General features: G+C 37.8%; 5 protein-coding genes across 6 annotated transcripts in view; 1 reads left to right on the forward strand and 4 right to left on the reverse strand.

Moving 5' to 3' along the window:
- On the forward strand, positions 595-3448 carry LOC104740751 (WD repeat-containing protein DWA2-like). Its single transcript, XM_010461438.2, has 13 exons — positions 595-707; positions 798-881; positions 978-1110; positions 1238-1349; positions 1452-1551; positions 1665-1792; positions 1994-2063; positions 2287-2375; positions 2519-2564; positions 2764-2837; positions 2922-2995; positions 3074-3132; positions 3268-3448. Exons 1-13 carry the CDS (start codon positions 663-665, stop codon positions 3307-3309), a joined length of 1056 nt encoding a protein of 351 aa, XP_010459740.1. The 5' UTR covers positions 595-662; the 3' UTR covers positions 3310-3448.
- Positions 3354-7181, reverse strand: LOC104740750 (uncharacterized protein At1g04910-like). Of its 2 annotated transcripts, XM_010461436.2 has the most exons (10): positions 6784-7174; positions 6629-6688; positions 6351-6441; positions 6094-6170; positions 5908-5996; positions 5632-5815; positions 5390-5521; positions 4572-4724; positions 4156-4487; positions 3354-4068 (listed from the first exon to the last, which is right to left on the reverse strand). In XM_010461436.2, exons 1-10 carry the CDS (start codon positions 6931-6933, stop codon positions 3624-3626), a joined length of 1713 nt encoding a protein of 570 aa, XP_010459738.1. In that variant the 5' UTR covers positions 6934-7174; the 3' UTR covers positions 3354-3623. The 2 variants fall into 2 exon arrangements, with proteins under 2 accessions (XP_010459738.1, XP_010459739.1); XM_010461437.2 differs by lacking the exons at positions 4156-4487; positions 4572-4724 and adding an exon at positions 4821-5152 and having other exon boundaries at positions 5237-5521; positions 6784-7181.
- On the reverse strand, positions 8694-10920 carry LOC104740754 (probable acyl-activating enzyme 1, peroxisomal). The gene is made up of 2 exons (XM_010461440.2): positions 10500-10920; positions 8694-10332 (listed from the first exon to the last, which is right to left on the reverse strand). Exons 1-2 carry the CDS (start codon positions 10695-10697, stop codon positions 8869-8871), a joined length of 1662 nt encoding a protein of 553 aa, XP_010459742.1. The 5' UTR covers positions 10698-10920; the 3' UTR covers positions 8694-8868.
- On the reverse strand, positions 11599-13685 carry LOC104740752 (probable acyl-activating enzyme 1, peroxisomal). Its single transcript, XM_010461439.2, has 2 exons — positions 13389-13685; positions 11599-13230 (listed from the first exon to the last, which is right to left on the reverse strand). Exons 1-2 carry the CDS (start codon positions 13584-13586, stop codon positions 11773-11775), a joined length of 1656 nt encoding a protein of 551 aa, XP_010459741.1. The 5' UTR covers positions 13587-13685; the 3' UTR covers positions 11599-11772.
- LOC104743418 (gamma-tubulin complex component 5-like) overlaps positions 13755-15298 on the reverse strand; it is an 8490-nt gene continuing 6946 nt past the window's right edge. The window contains exons 15-16 of the mRNA XM_019236103.1: positions 14232-14320; positions 13755-14142 (exon numbers count right to left, since the gene is read on the reverse strand). Of these exons, the coding sequence (XP_019091648.1) occupies positions 13999-14142; positions 14232-14320 (233 nt within the window). The 3' untranslated portion in view covers positions 13755-13998. The remainder of the gene's footprint in view (positions 14143-14231; positions 14321-15298) is intronic.

Raw genomic sequence — 15298 nt, forward strand, 5'->3', positions numbered from 1 at the left:
GACGACGACATTTTACCGTACAATACATAGTCATTGTTTAATGTTTTCTTTTGGTTATAAGATTTATTTTGATAGTATGTGAATGTGATGACTATGTGTCATTTTTATAAATAATTTGTCAAAGAACATATTTCCTTCATAACATTGCCATGATATCGTATTTTTTAACATATATTGTTTTAGTTGGTTGCTTCAGTGTTGTTGTTGCGTTACCACTTATTAGTAATTAGCACCCACCAAATTCGTATAACACATGAAAAACATTCGTAGTCGTCATTTTTTTTTTTTAGTCCAAGACTTCACAAGAACCACTCAAAAATAGACATCATTTATTGGGTTAACGGACATAAGATCATGAAAGCATCTCACGTACATTGTCATTGTGGCTTGGCCAAGACATTGTAAATTTGTAAACAAACGTAATGATAACATCCTCTTTTTTTTTTTTCTGATGATGAATTTTATGATTTTATGCTCTTTTTTTTTAATGACCAAACAACGTTATTAATTGTAACAGAGCTTTGTATTTATTAATTGGGCCTGAATACGAAGATAGGCCCATTAGAATCATCACTAACACGAAAACAGCGAAATCTAAATTGGTTGTTCATCTGCTTCATTCAGCTAAGTCTACCTGAATCAGTGCGTCGGCTCAGGCGACAATGCAAGGAGGATCATCGGGAATTGGATTCGGCTTGAAGTATCAGGTTATTCATCATCTTCATCCTCTTCGGATCTTCATTACAAATTTGATTAGTAAATTCTTTAAAGACGAATTTTTTTTTGTTTGCTTTCAGGCTCGATGTATTTCGGATGTGAAAGCCGATACGGACTACACTAGCTTTCTAACAGGAACTCTAAGTCTGAAAGAAGAAAATGAGGTGAACCCATGTTTTTGATTGTGTGTGTTCGTCTTCTATTGAATAGGGAAGATACTGAAAGTTTTGTTCTTTTCCACCATTTGAGATACTGTAAAGGTTCATCTTCTTCGTTTGTCATCTGGTGGATCTGAGCTGATATGTGAGGGTTTGTTCTCTCATCCTAATGAGATATGGGACCTTGCTTCTTGCCCTTTCGATCAACGCATTTTCTCCACTGTCTTCTCCACTGGTTAGTTATGCTTTATCTTTGAGTTGATTAGTTGCTAGAAATTGGAGCTCTGGTAGAATCATAAGTTTTGTATTGGCTTGGAAGCTTGAATGTGTCAAAAAACTCATAATGCTTTTTATCCGTTAAGGTGACACATTTGGAGCAGCGATATGGCAAATTCCTGAGTTATGTGGTCAATTAAATTCCCCACAATTGGAGCGTGTTGCATCTCTTGATGCTCATGTTGGTAAGATTAACTGGTGAGTATCGTCTCAGCTGTCTACTGCTACAGTGATGCAGAAGTTTGAGAACTTATTTCCTCATCTTATGGAAGCTGATTCTCCTATCACTGGTGGAAACAGTGTTCTTTGGTGGCCTTCTGGAAGTTCTGACAAGTTAATCAGTATGGATGAACAAAATATTTTCTTGTGGAACTTAGACTGTTCAAAAAAGTCTGCTGAGGTGATTTAGCTACAAGGATATAGAGACAAACTCTTTTCTTTTAGGTGCTTTTGCCTACCAGGTTTTAAGATCTTTTGTAAGGTATTTTCGTTAACAGGTTCCGGTTTGTATAGGTTTTATCAAAGGATTCAGCTGGGATGTTGCATTCTTTATCTGGTGGAGCATGGAATCCACATGATGTAAATGCTGTTGCAGCAACTGGTGAATCATCTGTCCAGTTCTGGGACCTGCGTACTATGAAGTATGATATCACTATTGATCTCCTCTGTTCATGCATACAGTTAGGAGGTTTTTACGCATTGATATTACTCACCCACGTTATTACATGCTCTCATGGTTTTTTTTTAAATTTCAATTTAGTGTTAGTTGCTTTTGGTTTTACCCTTTCACATCAACTTATGCATATATGTTGACTTTTCTCTATGTTGTTTGTCCAACGAAGGAAGGTTAACTCAATTGAACATGCTCATGTACGCGGTGTTGATTACAATGCCAAGAGAGAACATATACTTGTAAGACTTCTCTCTTGTATCTTCATAAGCACTGCGCAATAATACTCTATTGAAGTGAAATAATGGTTTTTTTGAAAAATATGATGTGCATATTTGTTTAGACTGTTCTTTACATCGTCCGTGCATAGAGCTGAATTTAATCGTTGTAGAACTCAACCTTTTGACTTGGTATAGAAATATTATCATATCTTAGCTGTGATGGATTAAACATTCAGCTGTGCAGATAACTGCAGAGTATGAATCTGGCATACATGTCTGGGATCTCCGGAAGGCCAAGGTTCCTGTACAAGAGCTTCCTGGTCATACACACTGGTATGTTTGCTTCCGTTTCCTTTTTGCAAACTGTTTTTTTTAAAGTAACCAAGATCCTTGAATTTGTGCCTTTGTATGTTTCTGTAAAATTTGTTTTTGGTCGAAAGATGAAATTCTTACTGACAGTTTGTTGTTTTTTGAAGGACATGGGCTGTCAAGTGTAATCCTGAGCATGATGGACTGATTCTGGTACTCTACCCTCTTTCTCCTTTACTTTTCTTGACACAATCAAATCGTTCTACTTAGTAGTTATGTATGCTAGCTGAAATGTGCAGTTTATGTTTGGTACATGCTTTGTTTTAGTTTAGAAAACAAAGCCTATTCTTTAACTTTGCTCACACTATAATAATTATTATGTCAATTCTGATCCCTTCAATCGAAAACACAGAGCGCTGGAACAGATTCGGCTGTCAACCTGTGGTATGCTTCAGCATCATCCAGTGATGAAAAACCCTCACAAAGGTTGTGTTAAGTCTCCCTCGCACCCATGATTTTCATTATTTTTTTCCAACACTGTTTTGATTCTATAGTTACCATCTTTCTCAGCCCTGTGGAATCCATACGTCAGCGTGTGAACCCTTTGCTCAACTCATACACTGACTATGAAGACAGTGTCTATGGTAAAATATCTTACACCTTATGATACCATTTATCTTGTTAACCAAACAATACTTAATACTGTCTAATTGTCAACACAGGCCTTGCTTGGAGTTCACGTGAGCCTTGGGTTTTTGCATCATTATCATATGACGGAAGAGTAAGTAAATTTTCTCTATAATCACAAGATCAACCTAAACTTTATATAAAGACCCCTTATAATCACAAGATCAACCTCAACTTTATATACAGAGCTTTGGGGGATTCAACTGATAAATGTCTATTGCTTGTATAGGTCGTCATCGAATCTGTCAAGCCTTTCCTTCCGAGAATATAGTAAAAAAACTCAGCATCTCTATGCTCTGACCCACACGACCCATCTTGGAAAAGAAGCTGGCACTATTGTATTTAAAATAATGTGAGACAATCTTTGTGGATCTTGATATCTATTATCAGTAGCCCAGATTCTTTCGGTACCAATATCCAGTTGCTCTGATCTAAACAGATTCAACGACTAAGTAAGAAAATGAATTGAAAAAAAAGGGACCATTCCTCCTCGGATTGGATTTATATGTACATAAAGACATGTTGAGGCATGTGACCACAATAAAAAGGTTGAAAAAACGGACTTTGAATCTTTCTATAACTGAATCAATCTGATAGCATTTCTTCTAGCTCAGGCTCATCCGAAATAGATGATGCGTCATCATAATCTAACCTCGTACCATTATACAATCCTCTGTCCTGTAAATCAGTTTGGTCTTCCTCATAATCTGTCCCTGTTGACGACTCTGCATCTTCATCTTCGTTCTGTTCATCATTGCTTACTACAACATCTTTTTTGTTTTTCTTCCAAAGTTTTCTCGAATCCATATTTCCCGCCTTTAATTTAGTATCTTCGCATATACAAGTTGATGGATTCTCATGAAACTCACCTCTACCAGCTCGTACTTCCTTTGGCTCTCCCATGAATCCTCTCTGAAATGTTCTGACTCTTGAAGCAAACTCCTCCCAAGTAGTATTCTCTTTGCTCATAAACAACTTGTATAGCTTTTTCGCATTCGGTCTAATTGTCGGTTTATGTCCAAAATATCTCCTACATAAAAACCAAGAATCATTCAACACAATGCTAAAAAAACATAATGAAGTAGAAAGAAAGAATATTTGGTTTTGATTAAACTACCTTCGACCGGCTAATATTCTTGCCATGTTCCCGTTATTGTTGGTAACGAAGACATCACTTTCATCACACACAACGAAATCGAGTGCAGCCATCCGTGAAGAATAAGAAGAAAATGGTTTCAACTCCATTTTTGTTGCTATGGTGTCTTTTGAATAGAAATGAGGGAACAGTGCTTTCAAAGGAGCTAATGATTTCTCTCCTCCGTAAACTTCACCTGATGCAACGTATATATGAACATCGCTCCCATATCCCAAAGCTCTAAGCATTAATCCAACTTCTTCTGGTGTAAGCGGACATCTTCCTTGTCGCCTTTGCTTCTCCGGGTTATTTACCTGCCATGGAAGTTTAACTCGTTAAATCCAACAAGAAACGAGAAAAAAAAGAAGGCATGAAACAATAAGATTTTGTATCCCTACATGTAAAGTTTTCCATCTCCTTCTGATTGTTCCCAACTCTTTTTTCTCCTTGTCACCACCTCCATAGTAACATCCCGAGAAGGCAAGCATATCAGGTTCAAATCTAAGATGTAAAGCAATGAAGTGTTTGCTCTTTTTCCTCATTCTTCGGACCAATTCANTCCTACATAAAAACCAAGAATCATTCAACACAATGCTAAAAAAACATAAATGAAGTAGAAAGAAAGAATCTTTGGTTTATTAAACTACCTTCGACCGGCTAATATTCTTGCCATGTTCCCGTTATTGTTGGTAACGAAGACATCACTTTCATCACACACAACGAAATCGAGTGCAGCCATCCGTGAAGAATAAGAAGAAAATGGTTTCAACTCCATTTTTGTTGCTATGGTGTCTTTTGAATAGAAATGAGGGAAAAGTGCTTTCAAAGGAGCTAATGATTTCTCTCCTCCGTAAACTTCACCTGATGCAACGTATATATGAACATCGCTCCCATATCCCAAAGCTCGAAGCATTAATCCAACTTCTTCTGGTGTAAGCGGACATCTTCCTTGTCGCCTTTGCTTCTCCGGGTTATTTACCTGCCATGGAAGTTTAACTCGTTAAATCCAACAAGAAACGAGAAAAAAAAGAAGGCATGAAACAATAAGATTTTGTATCCCTACATGTAAAGTTTTCCATCTCCTTCTGATTGTTCCCAACTCTTTTTTCTCCTTGTCACCACCTCCATAGTAACATCCCGAGAAGGCAAGCATATCAGGTTCAAATCTAAGATGTAAAGCAATGAAGTGTTTGCTCTTTTTCCTCATTCTTCTGACCAATTCATTACCCATTTCAATAATTGGATCAGTGAACTTAAGCGCATGATAGTTTACTCTACACCTCAGCTTCTGCAAATCATCTCTCAACTTGTTTGAAAGTCTGTAATCAAATTTATTTAATTGGACTGCCTGAAACAAAGAGTTGGTTCATATATAAGCATCATTAAGAAAGATGAAATCATGAAGCCTTAAGATGATATGAAGCTTAAGGATTGAGAGAGAAAAGCATGAAAACTTACATGCCTTTTCTGAAGAACAGGTAATACCCGATTGATATAACATCTCTCATTGCATTTTCTCGGTACACGCATTCTACTAGGACTCCATGTTCGCCCTCCTTTTTGTGGAAGTGTCTCTATGATTTTGACATCTTTTGAGAGAAATGACATAAACCAATCAACATCGAAAATATGTGAGAAGTCACTGCATCATAGGAAAAAACACAAAACTAGATGTTACGAAGACGCACAAAACTTTTGATTTTTACCAAAGCAAATGCAAATCTGAGCAAAAACCTGGCATCTTTCCAGTAGGATTTCTGATCTAGCTTTGGAATAACAAGTGTAGCATTTAGAATCCGAGCAGCAACAACAGCATCTACAATCTGATATAATCAGAACAATTACATGGTGGAAACTCAGAACAAAACTTCAGTAACAAAAATATTACCATAAAACCAGAGAAAAGCTAAAGGAACTTACTCCAGTTCGTTGTTGGTTTAAACCACCACTAGTGGCGATTGCCAAGTATCGATCATTCCTAGTAATTGCTTTAGCATCTGCAGAAGTAAAATCAAATGTAGTGTGACTAACAAACCTCCTGAAATTCAAAAACTACCCCTGGCTGATTCTAGCTAGCTAAACTATATCCCCAAATTGCAGAAACACTCAAGCATTCTAAATTGAACTCTCTCTAAATTTCATATCTCTAAACACCAAAAGTGAAAAACTTTACGCACTTGGGAACTTGGTGCTTGCATTACAGCAACCATAAAAGAATTTAGCATTCCAAGAACGCCAGATATCACGATCTGATCTCCCTCCATTTCTCTGCTTCCATTTAAAACAAACACACAAACCCCAAAAGAGCCAATAAATAAGGTGAGATGCAACAAAAATATCCACACTTTACAACAAAAATGCACACTTTGCAGCAAAGAAACATTAGAAAAACCCATTTTTGAGTATATCAAAACCATATGTCAATCAAAATATCAAAAAAATTAAGAACCCTAACCGGAACTGTGAAAACTACTGGTATGTTCTTCTCATCATTGTCTACAGAGATAATCCGCTTCTGCAATCAAAACAGAAAACAATGGCGTTAAGAAACAGAGAGAGATCATAAACAAAAATCTGTAAAGTCTAATAAAAGAGAGAGAGAGCGTGTACGGAGATGCGGCGATCGGAATCATCAGGAGGAGGTGAAAGAATGGAGAGAAGAGCGAAAAGGATGAGGAGAGCTCCAGAGACAGCGCATATTAGAGGAAGGAGACGACGAAGACGGTTGTAATAACTGTAGTGCCGCCGCTGAAAAGCCATTGAAGGCTACACGCGGCGCTTTTTTTACCTTCGCCTCGAAACAGAACACGCGGGCTCCAATGGAGACAGAAACACAAAAGTCTTCGTCTTTAAAGAGAGTTTTTAAAAAAAATTGTGAATCCCTCTCTGGTTTTCACGACATCTCCATTACAATCATTACAATATTCTCTTCTCTCTCTCTCTCTCGTTTCAATCAAAGATTGAATTTTTATATTTATCAGAGAGAGAGAGGGAGAGAAAGGTTGAGTTTTTATTTTTATATATTGAGAAATGTAATTTTTTTTGTTTTTGTTTTTGTGTTGGGACAGTTCTTATAGATTTCTGGGCTCTGAAAGAAATGAGGCACCGCCTCCAGCACTTCCTTCTAACAGCTTTATTTTTTCTTTTTTTTAATTTCATTAATTATTCTTGAATTAATTATGAAATTTAATTTCAGTTTTAATGATAAATATTTAATCACTATGATGAGCTGGATTGAGAATATTGCAAATGCAAGTTATTCTATTTTTGTTGATTTTGATTCTTTATTTCCCTGTTTTGCTTATTTACACTTATCAGGACATTATTTGTTTCCTAATTATCGAAAATAATTATTTAAGAGATAAGATTAGTGTTTTTGTAAACTCTTTAACCATCTTTTGACAATAGAGCCAGTTGCAAGCTTTTGTTTTTGTTTAAATCACTTTAGAACTTTAGATTACTGTCCCATAATGGTGTAAATATTACTCTTTGCTTTTTAGCATTTGTTATATCATTCGTCCTTCTGAATTTTCTTCTTTATTAGAGAGAAAAAAAGAAGAATATTTGAAAGTTTAACTATTTCGGTTATTAGCTTTTGCTAAAGAGTGTAAGTGAACAAATAGCGTGAACTGCCAAGGAAAGTATACTCTTTTTGTCTTGTCTTTTTACACTGTTTCTGTTTGCTTGGTCTTGTCACAATCCGCTCAGCATAAATGGTGTGAGCCGGTTTGAGGAATTTTGGATTCGTACTCCATACCAAATTCGGGAAAATAATTAACGGTTTTAAGATCATCTCTACCTATGGTCTAAGTTCTAACCCGAGTAAGAGGTCCGGTCTAGTTACGCAATTGATTGAGATAAAAAAAACAAAAAAAAAAAAAAGATAATTCACACGCAAATTAATTGTAGATTATTGAGTTTCAATCGTTTGTTTATCTTTACGCCTTCATCGAATCATTAAAGATGATGATTCTTTTTCTTGGTATAACTTACAAGTTTCACCATGTGAAGCGTAGTAGTTTATTAAGTGTGTCAACCATACACTGAGAGTCTGAGATTTATAGTAAGTTCACTCATTTCGTTGCAATGTTAACATCTACTTTTCTTCTTGAATACTTATACATCGTAATCGATTACAAAAGATTTCATCACGATCATCAAATTTTCATTTCTGTTTTGTACCAAGATTCGCAGTGATAATAAGTTTTGTAATTAGTTAGAGTAATATAATACTATATACCACATTATTATATATCTCTTTCGTTTACTATTAATACGCTTGTGAGTTGTCTATTGTACAATGTCACGTATGTGTTGATCACGACTTCCTAAGGACTACAGTCGTACTTTATTTAGTTTTCTTAAAAAATTCGAATTCTAATTAAACAAATTGCAGTAAAGAACAACAAAAATAGAAAATTAAGAGACAATGATCCAAGGATTGATTCCCTTTAAGATAAGATATATCCACTTGCCATCAGATTCAACTCTCTCTCTCTAAGTCAGAAATCAGAATGCTAGAGATCTAATTTTCCGGAATTCCAATTTCATCCCGGTCTTATTTATTTTAGAAAACATACAAACTTGGTTTAAGTTTTTTTATTCACACAACATGATCTCATTAGACCGTAGTAATTATATAACACACACCATTTCGAAGAGAGTGGAGGTAATAAAAAAAAAAAGCTTACCAATTCATAACTTGCTTACGCTTTTCTTTGATAAGCTTCCCAAAGCCTTAGCCTTGGTCCTCAGAACAAACTTCTGAACTTTTCCAGTCGATGTTTTAGGAAGATCCTCAAACACGATACTCCTCGGAGCCATGTAATGCGGAAGCCGGTCCCTGCAATAATTTATAAGCTCCTCCGCACTGACTTCTTTAACCCCGTCTTTGAGCTTCACAAATGCACAAGCAGTCTCACCCCAATACTCATCTGGCCTCGCAACCACAGCTGCTTCAAGAACACTAGGATGGGTGAACAGAGTAGACTCAACTTCGATCGAGCTAATGTTTTCTCCTCCAGAGATTATAATGTCTTTCGATCGATCTTTGAGCTCTATGTATCCATCGGGGTGTTTAACACCTAAGTCACCACTCCAAAACCACCCTCCTTTAAAAGCTTCCTTAGTTGCCCCAGGGTTCTTTAAGTACCCTTTCATCACTGTGTTTCCCCTTAAGACAACTTCACCCATAGTCACACCATCAGCCGGCAAAGTTCTCATGGTTACGGGATCTTTAACTTGTACTTCCTCGATCCCCAAATGATTAACGCCTTGTCGGGCTTTCATTTTCGCCTGTTCTTCTCTAGTCAAAGAGTCCCACTCAGGTTTCCAAGTACAGATCGTGCCTGGTCCAAGAGTTTCAGTTAATCCATAGGAATGAAACATAGAAAACCCCAACTCTTCCATCTTGTACATCACATGAGCTGGTGGTGGAGCAGCACCGGTCATAAAAGATACCTTCCCGGGAAGCGGTTTCTGCTCGGATTCAGGCGCGTTGATGATCATACTCAATATTGTTGGCGCACCTGCCATGTGAGTCACCTTGTGCATGGTAATATTATCGAATATACCCTTGGCAGTTACATTCCTCAAACAAATATTAGTCCCACCAATAGCGGTAACACCCCACAATAAGCACCAGCCATTGCAATGAAACATGGGATTAGTCCATAGAAAAATAGGCGATGAGTGCATTTCGTTGAGTATAACCGCAGCTAGAGAATTCAAATAAGCACTCCTGTGACTATAAACAACACCTTTGGGACTTGAAGTGGTACCTGATGTGTAATTGACAGAGATAGGATCACACTCATCGGTTGGTCTTTTAACTTCGAAATCAGATTTCCCCATGGCCACAACATCTTCGTATTCCATAGTAATATTCTTCTTCCCTGAAACAGGTTGCGTAAGAGGCTCTGGGATCAAGACCAAAAGCGGGACCTTGTCACCGTTCTTAGAGAGGATCTCACAAGCTCCTTGAGCTATTTGAAGAAACTGATGATCAGCAAAAAATACTTTCGTCCCTGAATGTCGCAGTAAGACAGCTATAAGTGCTGAGTCATGACGAATGTTGAGTGTACATAGCAAAGCTCCAGTCATAGGAACACCAAAATGTAACTCGACCATAGCTGGAACGTTTGGGGCCAACACTGAAACCTGATAATTTCAAGAATCAGAATCACTCTACTTGAAAACTTTCTTAGGGATGAGAAAATTTTGGAATCCACTATCACTACGAACAAAAAAAAAAAATCTCAGAAACTATGAGACAGAGGCATGCGACCAATCAAGCTAAAAAAGGAAAAAGAAATAAAAGCTCTGACCACATCACCGGTGGAGATCCCGAGCTGGGAGAGAGCAGAGGCGATTCTGACGCAGCGGTCACGAGTCTGGCGCCACGTATACTTGACGGAGCCATAAACTACGGAGAGTCTGTCAGCATAGACGACGGCAGATCGATCGAGGAAACTGATCGGAGTGAGAGGAACGTAGTTGGCCGGACACTTGATTGTTCCCTCCATCTTCTTTGTTTTGTTCACTCGCTGTCGCTGGCCCCTCGAGGTGTTTATAAACTAGATATAACTCTTTCCCTTTTTAGTAATGAAATCTAGCCTTAGGATTTTTGTGGTATTATGTAATTGGGAAAGCTTTCATCTATATCCGATTTTTGCTATCCAGTCTACATATACAGTACACACCACATATTCTTTTGGGTGGTCTATCAAAGTTAGCTAGAATGACGTCATCATTATGGTTTCTTTTCTATATATTATTTTCTTTTTTCTTGTTTCACAAGTTTTTCATTGTCAAACGTGAGTACATAAAAATTTACAAACTCGTAATATTTAGTAGGCATGGCCACCACCTTCTTTTGGAAACAATGTAAGTTGTTAACATCACATATTGGCCACCTCAAGTCTCTTAACTCTCTATTTCTATTTTAATTTTGGTCACCAGTCTCTGTTTTCATTTTTCTGTGATAGGAATATGTTACAAACCAATCGTTGGCAGGACCAATGAAGAGTTAGTTATGGTCAAAACAGAGTCACGTTATGAACTTTGTTTTCAAGTCCTCGTTTGACCTTCAACAAAATCCCATCACCTGTTTTCATTTATAATCAACACAAAACAGCCCAAAATAAGAAAGGGCTACCTGGTTATGTACTTCCTAATGGCCTCACTATTAGCAATAAGCTCAAGCGGCCATGACACCTCAAAAAAATAAAATCTTCAGACCTTTAATCTTGGATACTAGTATACATCGTAATTAAATAATCAATTACAAAGATTCATCACGATCATCAAAATTTCATTTCTGTTTGGTAACAAGATTTGTTTATGATAATAAATTTTATAATTAATTAGATGAAAACCGGCGTTATGCGACATGATGTTTTTTTCCTAAATTAATTTTGGTTAATATAATTATGATGGAAGAAATTGAATTTCCCGGAATTCAGTTTCGTCCCCGTTTTATTATTTTAGAAAACATACAAACTTGGTTTAAGTTTTTTAGTCACACAACATGATCTCATAGACAGTAGTAATTTATAACACATGTCGAAGAGAGTGGAAGTAACAAAAAAGCTTACCAATTCATAACTTGCTTACGCCTTTCTTTGATAAGCATCCCAAAGCCTTAGCCTTGGTCCTCAGAACAAACTTCTGAACTTTTCCAGTCGATGTTTTAGGAAGATCCATAAACACGATACTCCTCGGAGCCATGTAATGCGGAAGCCTGTCCCTGCAATAACTTATCAGCTCCTCCGCGCTGACCTTAGACCCGTCTTTGAGATTCACAAATGCACAAGCAGTCTCACCCCAGTACTCATCTGGCCTCGCAACCACAGCTGCTTCAAGAACACTAGGATGGGTGAACAGAGTAGACTCAACTTCGATCGAGCTAATGTTTTCTCCTCCAGAGATTATAATGTCTTTCGATCGGTCTTTGAGCTCAATGTATCCGTCGGGGTGTTTAACACCTAAGTCACCACTCCAAAACCATCCTCCTTTAAAAGCTTCCTTGGTTGCTTCAGGGTTCTTTAAGTAACCATTCATCACTGTGTTTCCCCTGAAGACAACTTCACCCATAGTCACACCATCAGCTGGCAAAGTTCTCAAGGTAACAGGATCTTTTACTTGTATTTCCTCGATCCCCAAATGATTAACGCCTTGTCGGGCTTTCATTTTTGCCTGTTCTTCTCTAGGCAAAGAGTCCCACTCCGGTTTCCATGTACAGATCGTGCCAGGTCCATAAGTTTCAGTCAACCCATAGGAATGAAACATAGAAAACCCCAACTCTTCCATCTTGTAAATCACATGAGCTGGTGGTGGTGCAGCACCGGTTATAAAGGATACCTTCCCCGGAAGCGGTTTCTGCTCGGATTCAGGCGCGTTGATGATCATATTCAATATTGTTGGCGCACCTGCCATGTGAGTCACCTTGTGCTGGGAAATATTATCGAATATACCCTTGGCAGTTAAATTCCTCAAACATATATTAGTCCCACCAATGGCGGTAACACCCCACAATAAGCACCAGCCATTGCAATGGAACATGGGATTAGTCCATAGAAAAGTAGGCGATGAGTGCATTTCGTTGAGCAAAACCGCAGCCAGGGAATTCAAATAAGCACCTCTGTGACTATAAACAACACCTTTGGGGCTTGAAGTGGTACCTGAAGTGTAATTGACAGATATAGGATGACACTCATCCTTTGGTCGTTTAACCTCGAAGTCGGATTTTCCCATAGCCACAACATCTTCGTATTCCATCGCATTCTTTTTCCCTGAAACAGATTGAACAAGAGGCTCCGGGATCAAGACCAAAAGGGGGACCTTGTCACCGTTCTTAGAGAGGATCTCACAAGCTCCCTGAGCTATTTGAAGAAACTGATGATCAGCAAAAATCACTTTTGTCCCTGAATGTCGCAGTAAGACTGCTACAAGTGCTGAGTCATGACGAATGTTGAGTGTACAGAGCAAAGCTCCAACCATAGGAACACCAAAATGCAACTCGACCATAGCTGGAATGTTTGGGGCCAACACTGAAACCTGATAATTTCAAGAATCAGAATCAGAATCACAACTTGAAAACTTTCTTAGGGATGAGATTTAAAAAAAAAAGAAATCTCCAAAACAGCGAGACAGAGACATGCAATAAAAAAAGAAGTAATAAATCAAGCTAAAAAAAAAAGGAAAAAAATTCTAACCACATCGCCGGTGGAGATCCCGAGCTGGGAGAGAGCAGAGGCGAGTCTGACGCAGCGGTCACGAGTCTGGCGCCACGTGTACTTGACGGATCCATAGACTACGGAGATTCTATCAGCGTAGACGACGGCAGATCGATCGAGGAAACTGATCGGAGTGAGAGGAACATAGTTGGCCGGAGACTTGATAGTTCCCTCCATCTTCTTTGTTTTGTCCGCCGGAAAAGTAGTAGTCAACTTTAACTGTTCCTCTTTACTTAAATCGCAAATCTAGCCTTTGGATTTTTGTCGTATTATGTAATAACCATACATCTATTTGGTTTTTGCCATCTCAGTGTAGTTCTAGTACGAAGTGGTCTACACCACATATTCAGTGTCGTATTAACTTTTTCTTTTCTTGCAAAAAGCACCTTTTACATGTTTTTCAATTTCAAGTACAGAACATAATTTTTTTACAAACTGAAAATATCTAGAGATTAAATAAATCCACACATCCTTACAGTAACTAGTTAAAAACAGTGGCTTCGTAAATGTACCTATGAAATAGCTCAAGAAAAGCCTGAGACTTGAAGAATGGCGATGCAGCATTCGTGTGGAAATCAGATCTGGCAGTTCAGGCCCTGGAAGATTTTGTCTCTGCTCCAGAAACAGTCATCAAGCTTCCAGTGTCAGACATGTAGTGATAATTGTAATTGATTCTGGTCACAAAATCAGCCAAGTGAGGGAAGTGTCCCACATTCAGCTTCGAAGACAACACCTGCAAGTTCAATTTCCCATATTCAATTAGATTTAATTAAGGTTTTAATGTTTTATACGTACTCAAGAGTTTGAGACAAGTGGCCTTACTCTAAGGAGGAAAGCAATACAGTCCTCAAATTGTTTCTCAATCCTGTCTATCTCCATTTCGCATCTCGCCTTCATCGCTGAAACTGCTCCTCCGCTGCTCAGAGTCTGTTGTATTGAGTAGAATTCTAGAGCTAAACCGAGAATCATATTGATCCGACTTGCGATGATTGCCCACTATACAAACACCACAAAACATTTGGTGTTATAGCTACAAATTCAATTTTTTTTGTTATGCATTTAAGAATGGTCCATTACCAGCTTTTCTTGTACCACAAAGCATTGCCTCTGAATCGATAACAAGTAGGTCTCATGTACATATATGACTTCATCTAGAGACCCTGCTTTTACCATAGATTCACACAGTTCACGCCACGCGGTGTGGTATACCTGTTTACAAAATCCAGTTAAGCCTGACAAGCTTTTCATCTTATTCAAGCAGCAAACGGCGGTAATTGTAACTAATTATTCAGTATCAGCAATACCCTGTCCATTACGTATTGATGAAAAGCATCCACAAAATTGAGGAGCTTTTGTTCCAGTAACCAGTGGTGCTTGCGGATTTTTGTTGCAGAGCCTTTACCCTATAATATATAAACACCAAAGTCACTAAGTTTATCAAACTAAACCACATTATTATGATTCCTCTTTATATTAATCCTTATTGATAAATAAAAAAATTGATTAGGCTCTTTAAAATTGAATTTAAGTGTCACATGAAACAGTTTAAAATGAAAGAAATCAGTTTGAGAGATATCAAAGACCTTCCACATCCACCTTCGTGCTTTATCAAGCACATATTTTGCTCGCTTCACCTTCAACAAAAATCCCATCACCTGTTTTCATTAAAACAGTCAAACACAGAACATCGAAATGTTTCCTCAAAAAAAAAAAGCTGGATAAGAAAGGGCTACCTGGTTATACTTCTTAATGGCCTCACTATTGGCAATAAGCTCAAGCGGCCATGGCACCTTAAAAAGGAAAATAGTTTAGACCTTTAAATACACATATATATGTAGCCCATGTAATATGCCAATACGCAGCATTTAGGTGGAAGACTATATGTGTTT

The sequence above is a fragment of the Camelina sativa genome, chromosome 14, assembly GCF_000633955.1.
Source record: "Camelina sativa cultivar DH55 chromosome 14, Cs, whole genome shotgun sequence".
Taxonomy (NCBI): Eukaryota; Viridiplantae; Streptophyta; class Magnoliopsida; order Brassicales; family Brassicaceae; genus Camelina; species Camelina sativa.

Coding starts and splice junctions, on each gene's coding strand:
- LOC104740751 (XM_010461438.2), top strand. CDS start 663: ATGCAAGGAGGATCATCGGGAATTGGATTCGGCTTGAAGTATCAG. Junction 708..797: donor GATTCGGCTTGAAGTATCAG/GTTATTCATCAT, acceptor GTTTGCTTTCAG/GCTCGATGTATTTCGGATGT. Junction 2,565..2,763: donor AGCATGATGGACTGATTCTG/GTACTCTACCCT, acceptor TCGAAAACACAG/AGCGCTGGAACAGATTCGGC.
- LOC104740750 (XM_010461437.2), bottom strand. CDS start 6,933: ATGGCTTTTCAGCGGCGGCACTACAGTTATTACAACCGTCTTCGTCGT. Junction 6,171..6,350: donor TGCAAGCACCAAGTTCCCAA/GTGCGTAAAGTT, acceptor TTACTTCTGCAG/ATGCTAAAGCAATTACTAGG. Junction 4,069..4,820: donor AGAATATTAGCCGGTCGAAG/GTAGTTTAATAA, acceptor GTTTTTATGTAG/GAGATATTTTGGACATAAAC.
- LOC104740754 (XM_010461440.2), bottom strand. CDS start 10,697: ATGGAGGGAACAATCAAGTGTCCGGCCAACTACGTTCCTCTCACTCCG. Junction 10,333..10,499: donor GGATCTCCACCGGTGATGTG/GTCAGAGCTTTT, acceptor TGAAATTATCAG/GTTTCAGTGTTGGCCCCAAA.
- LOC104740752 (XM_010461439.2), bottom strand. CDS start 13,586: ATGGAGGGAACTATCAAGTCTCCGGCCAACTATGTTCCTCTCACTCCG. Junction 13,231..13,388: donor GGATCTCCACCGGCGATGTG/GTTAGAATTTTT, acceptor TGAAATTATCAG/GTTTCAGTGTTGGCCCCAAA.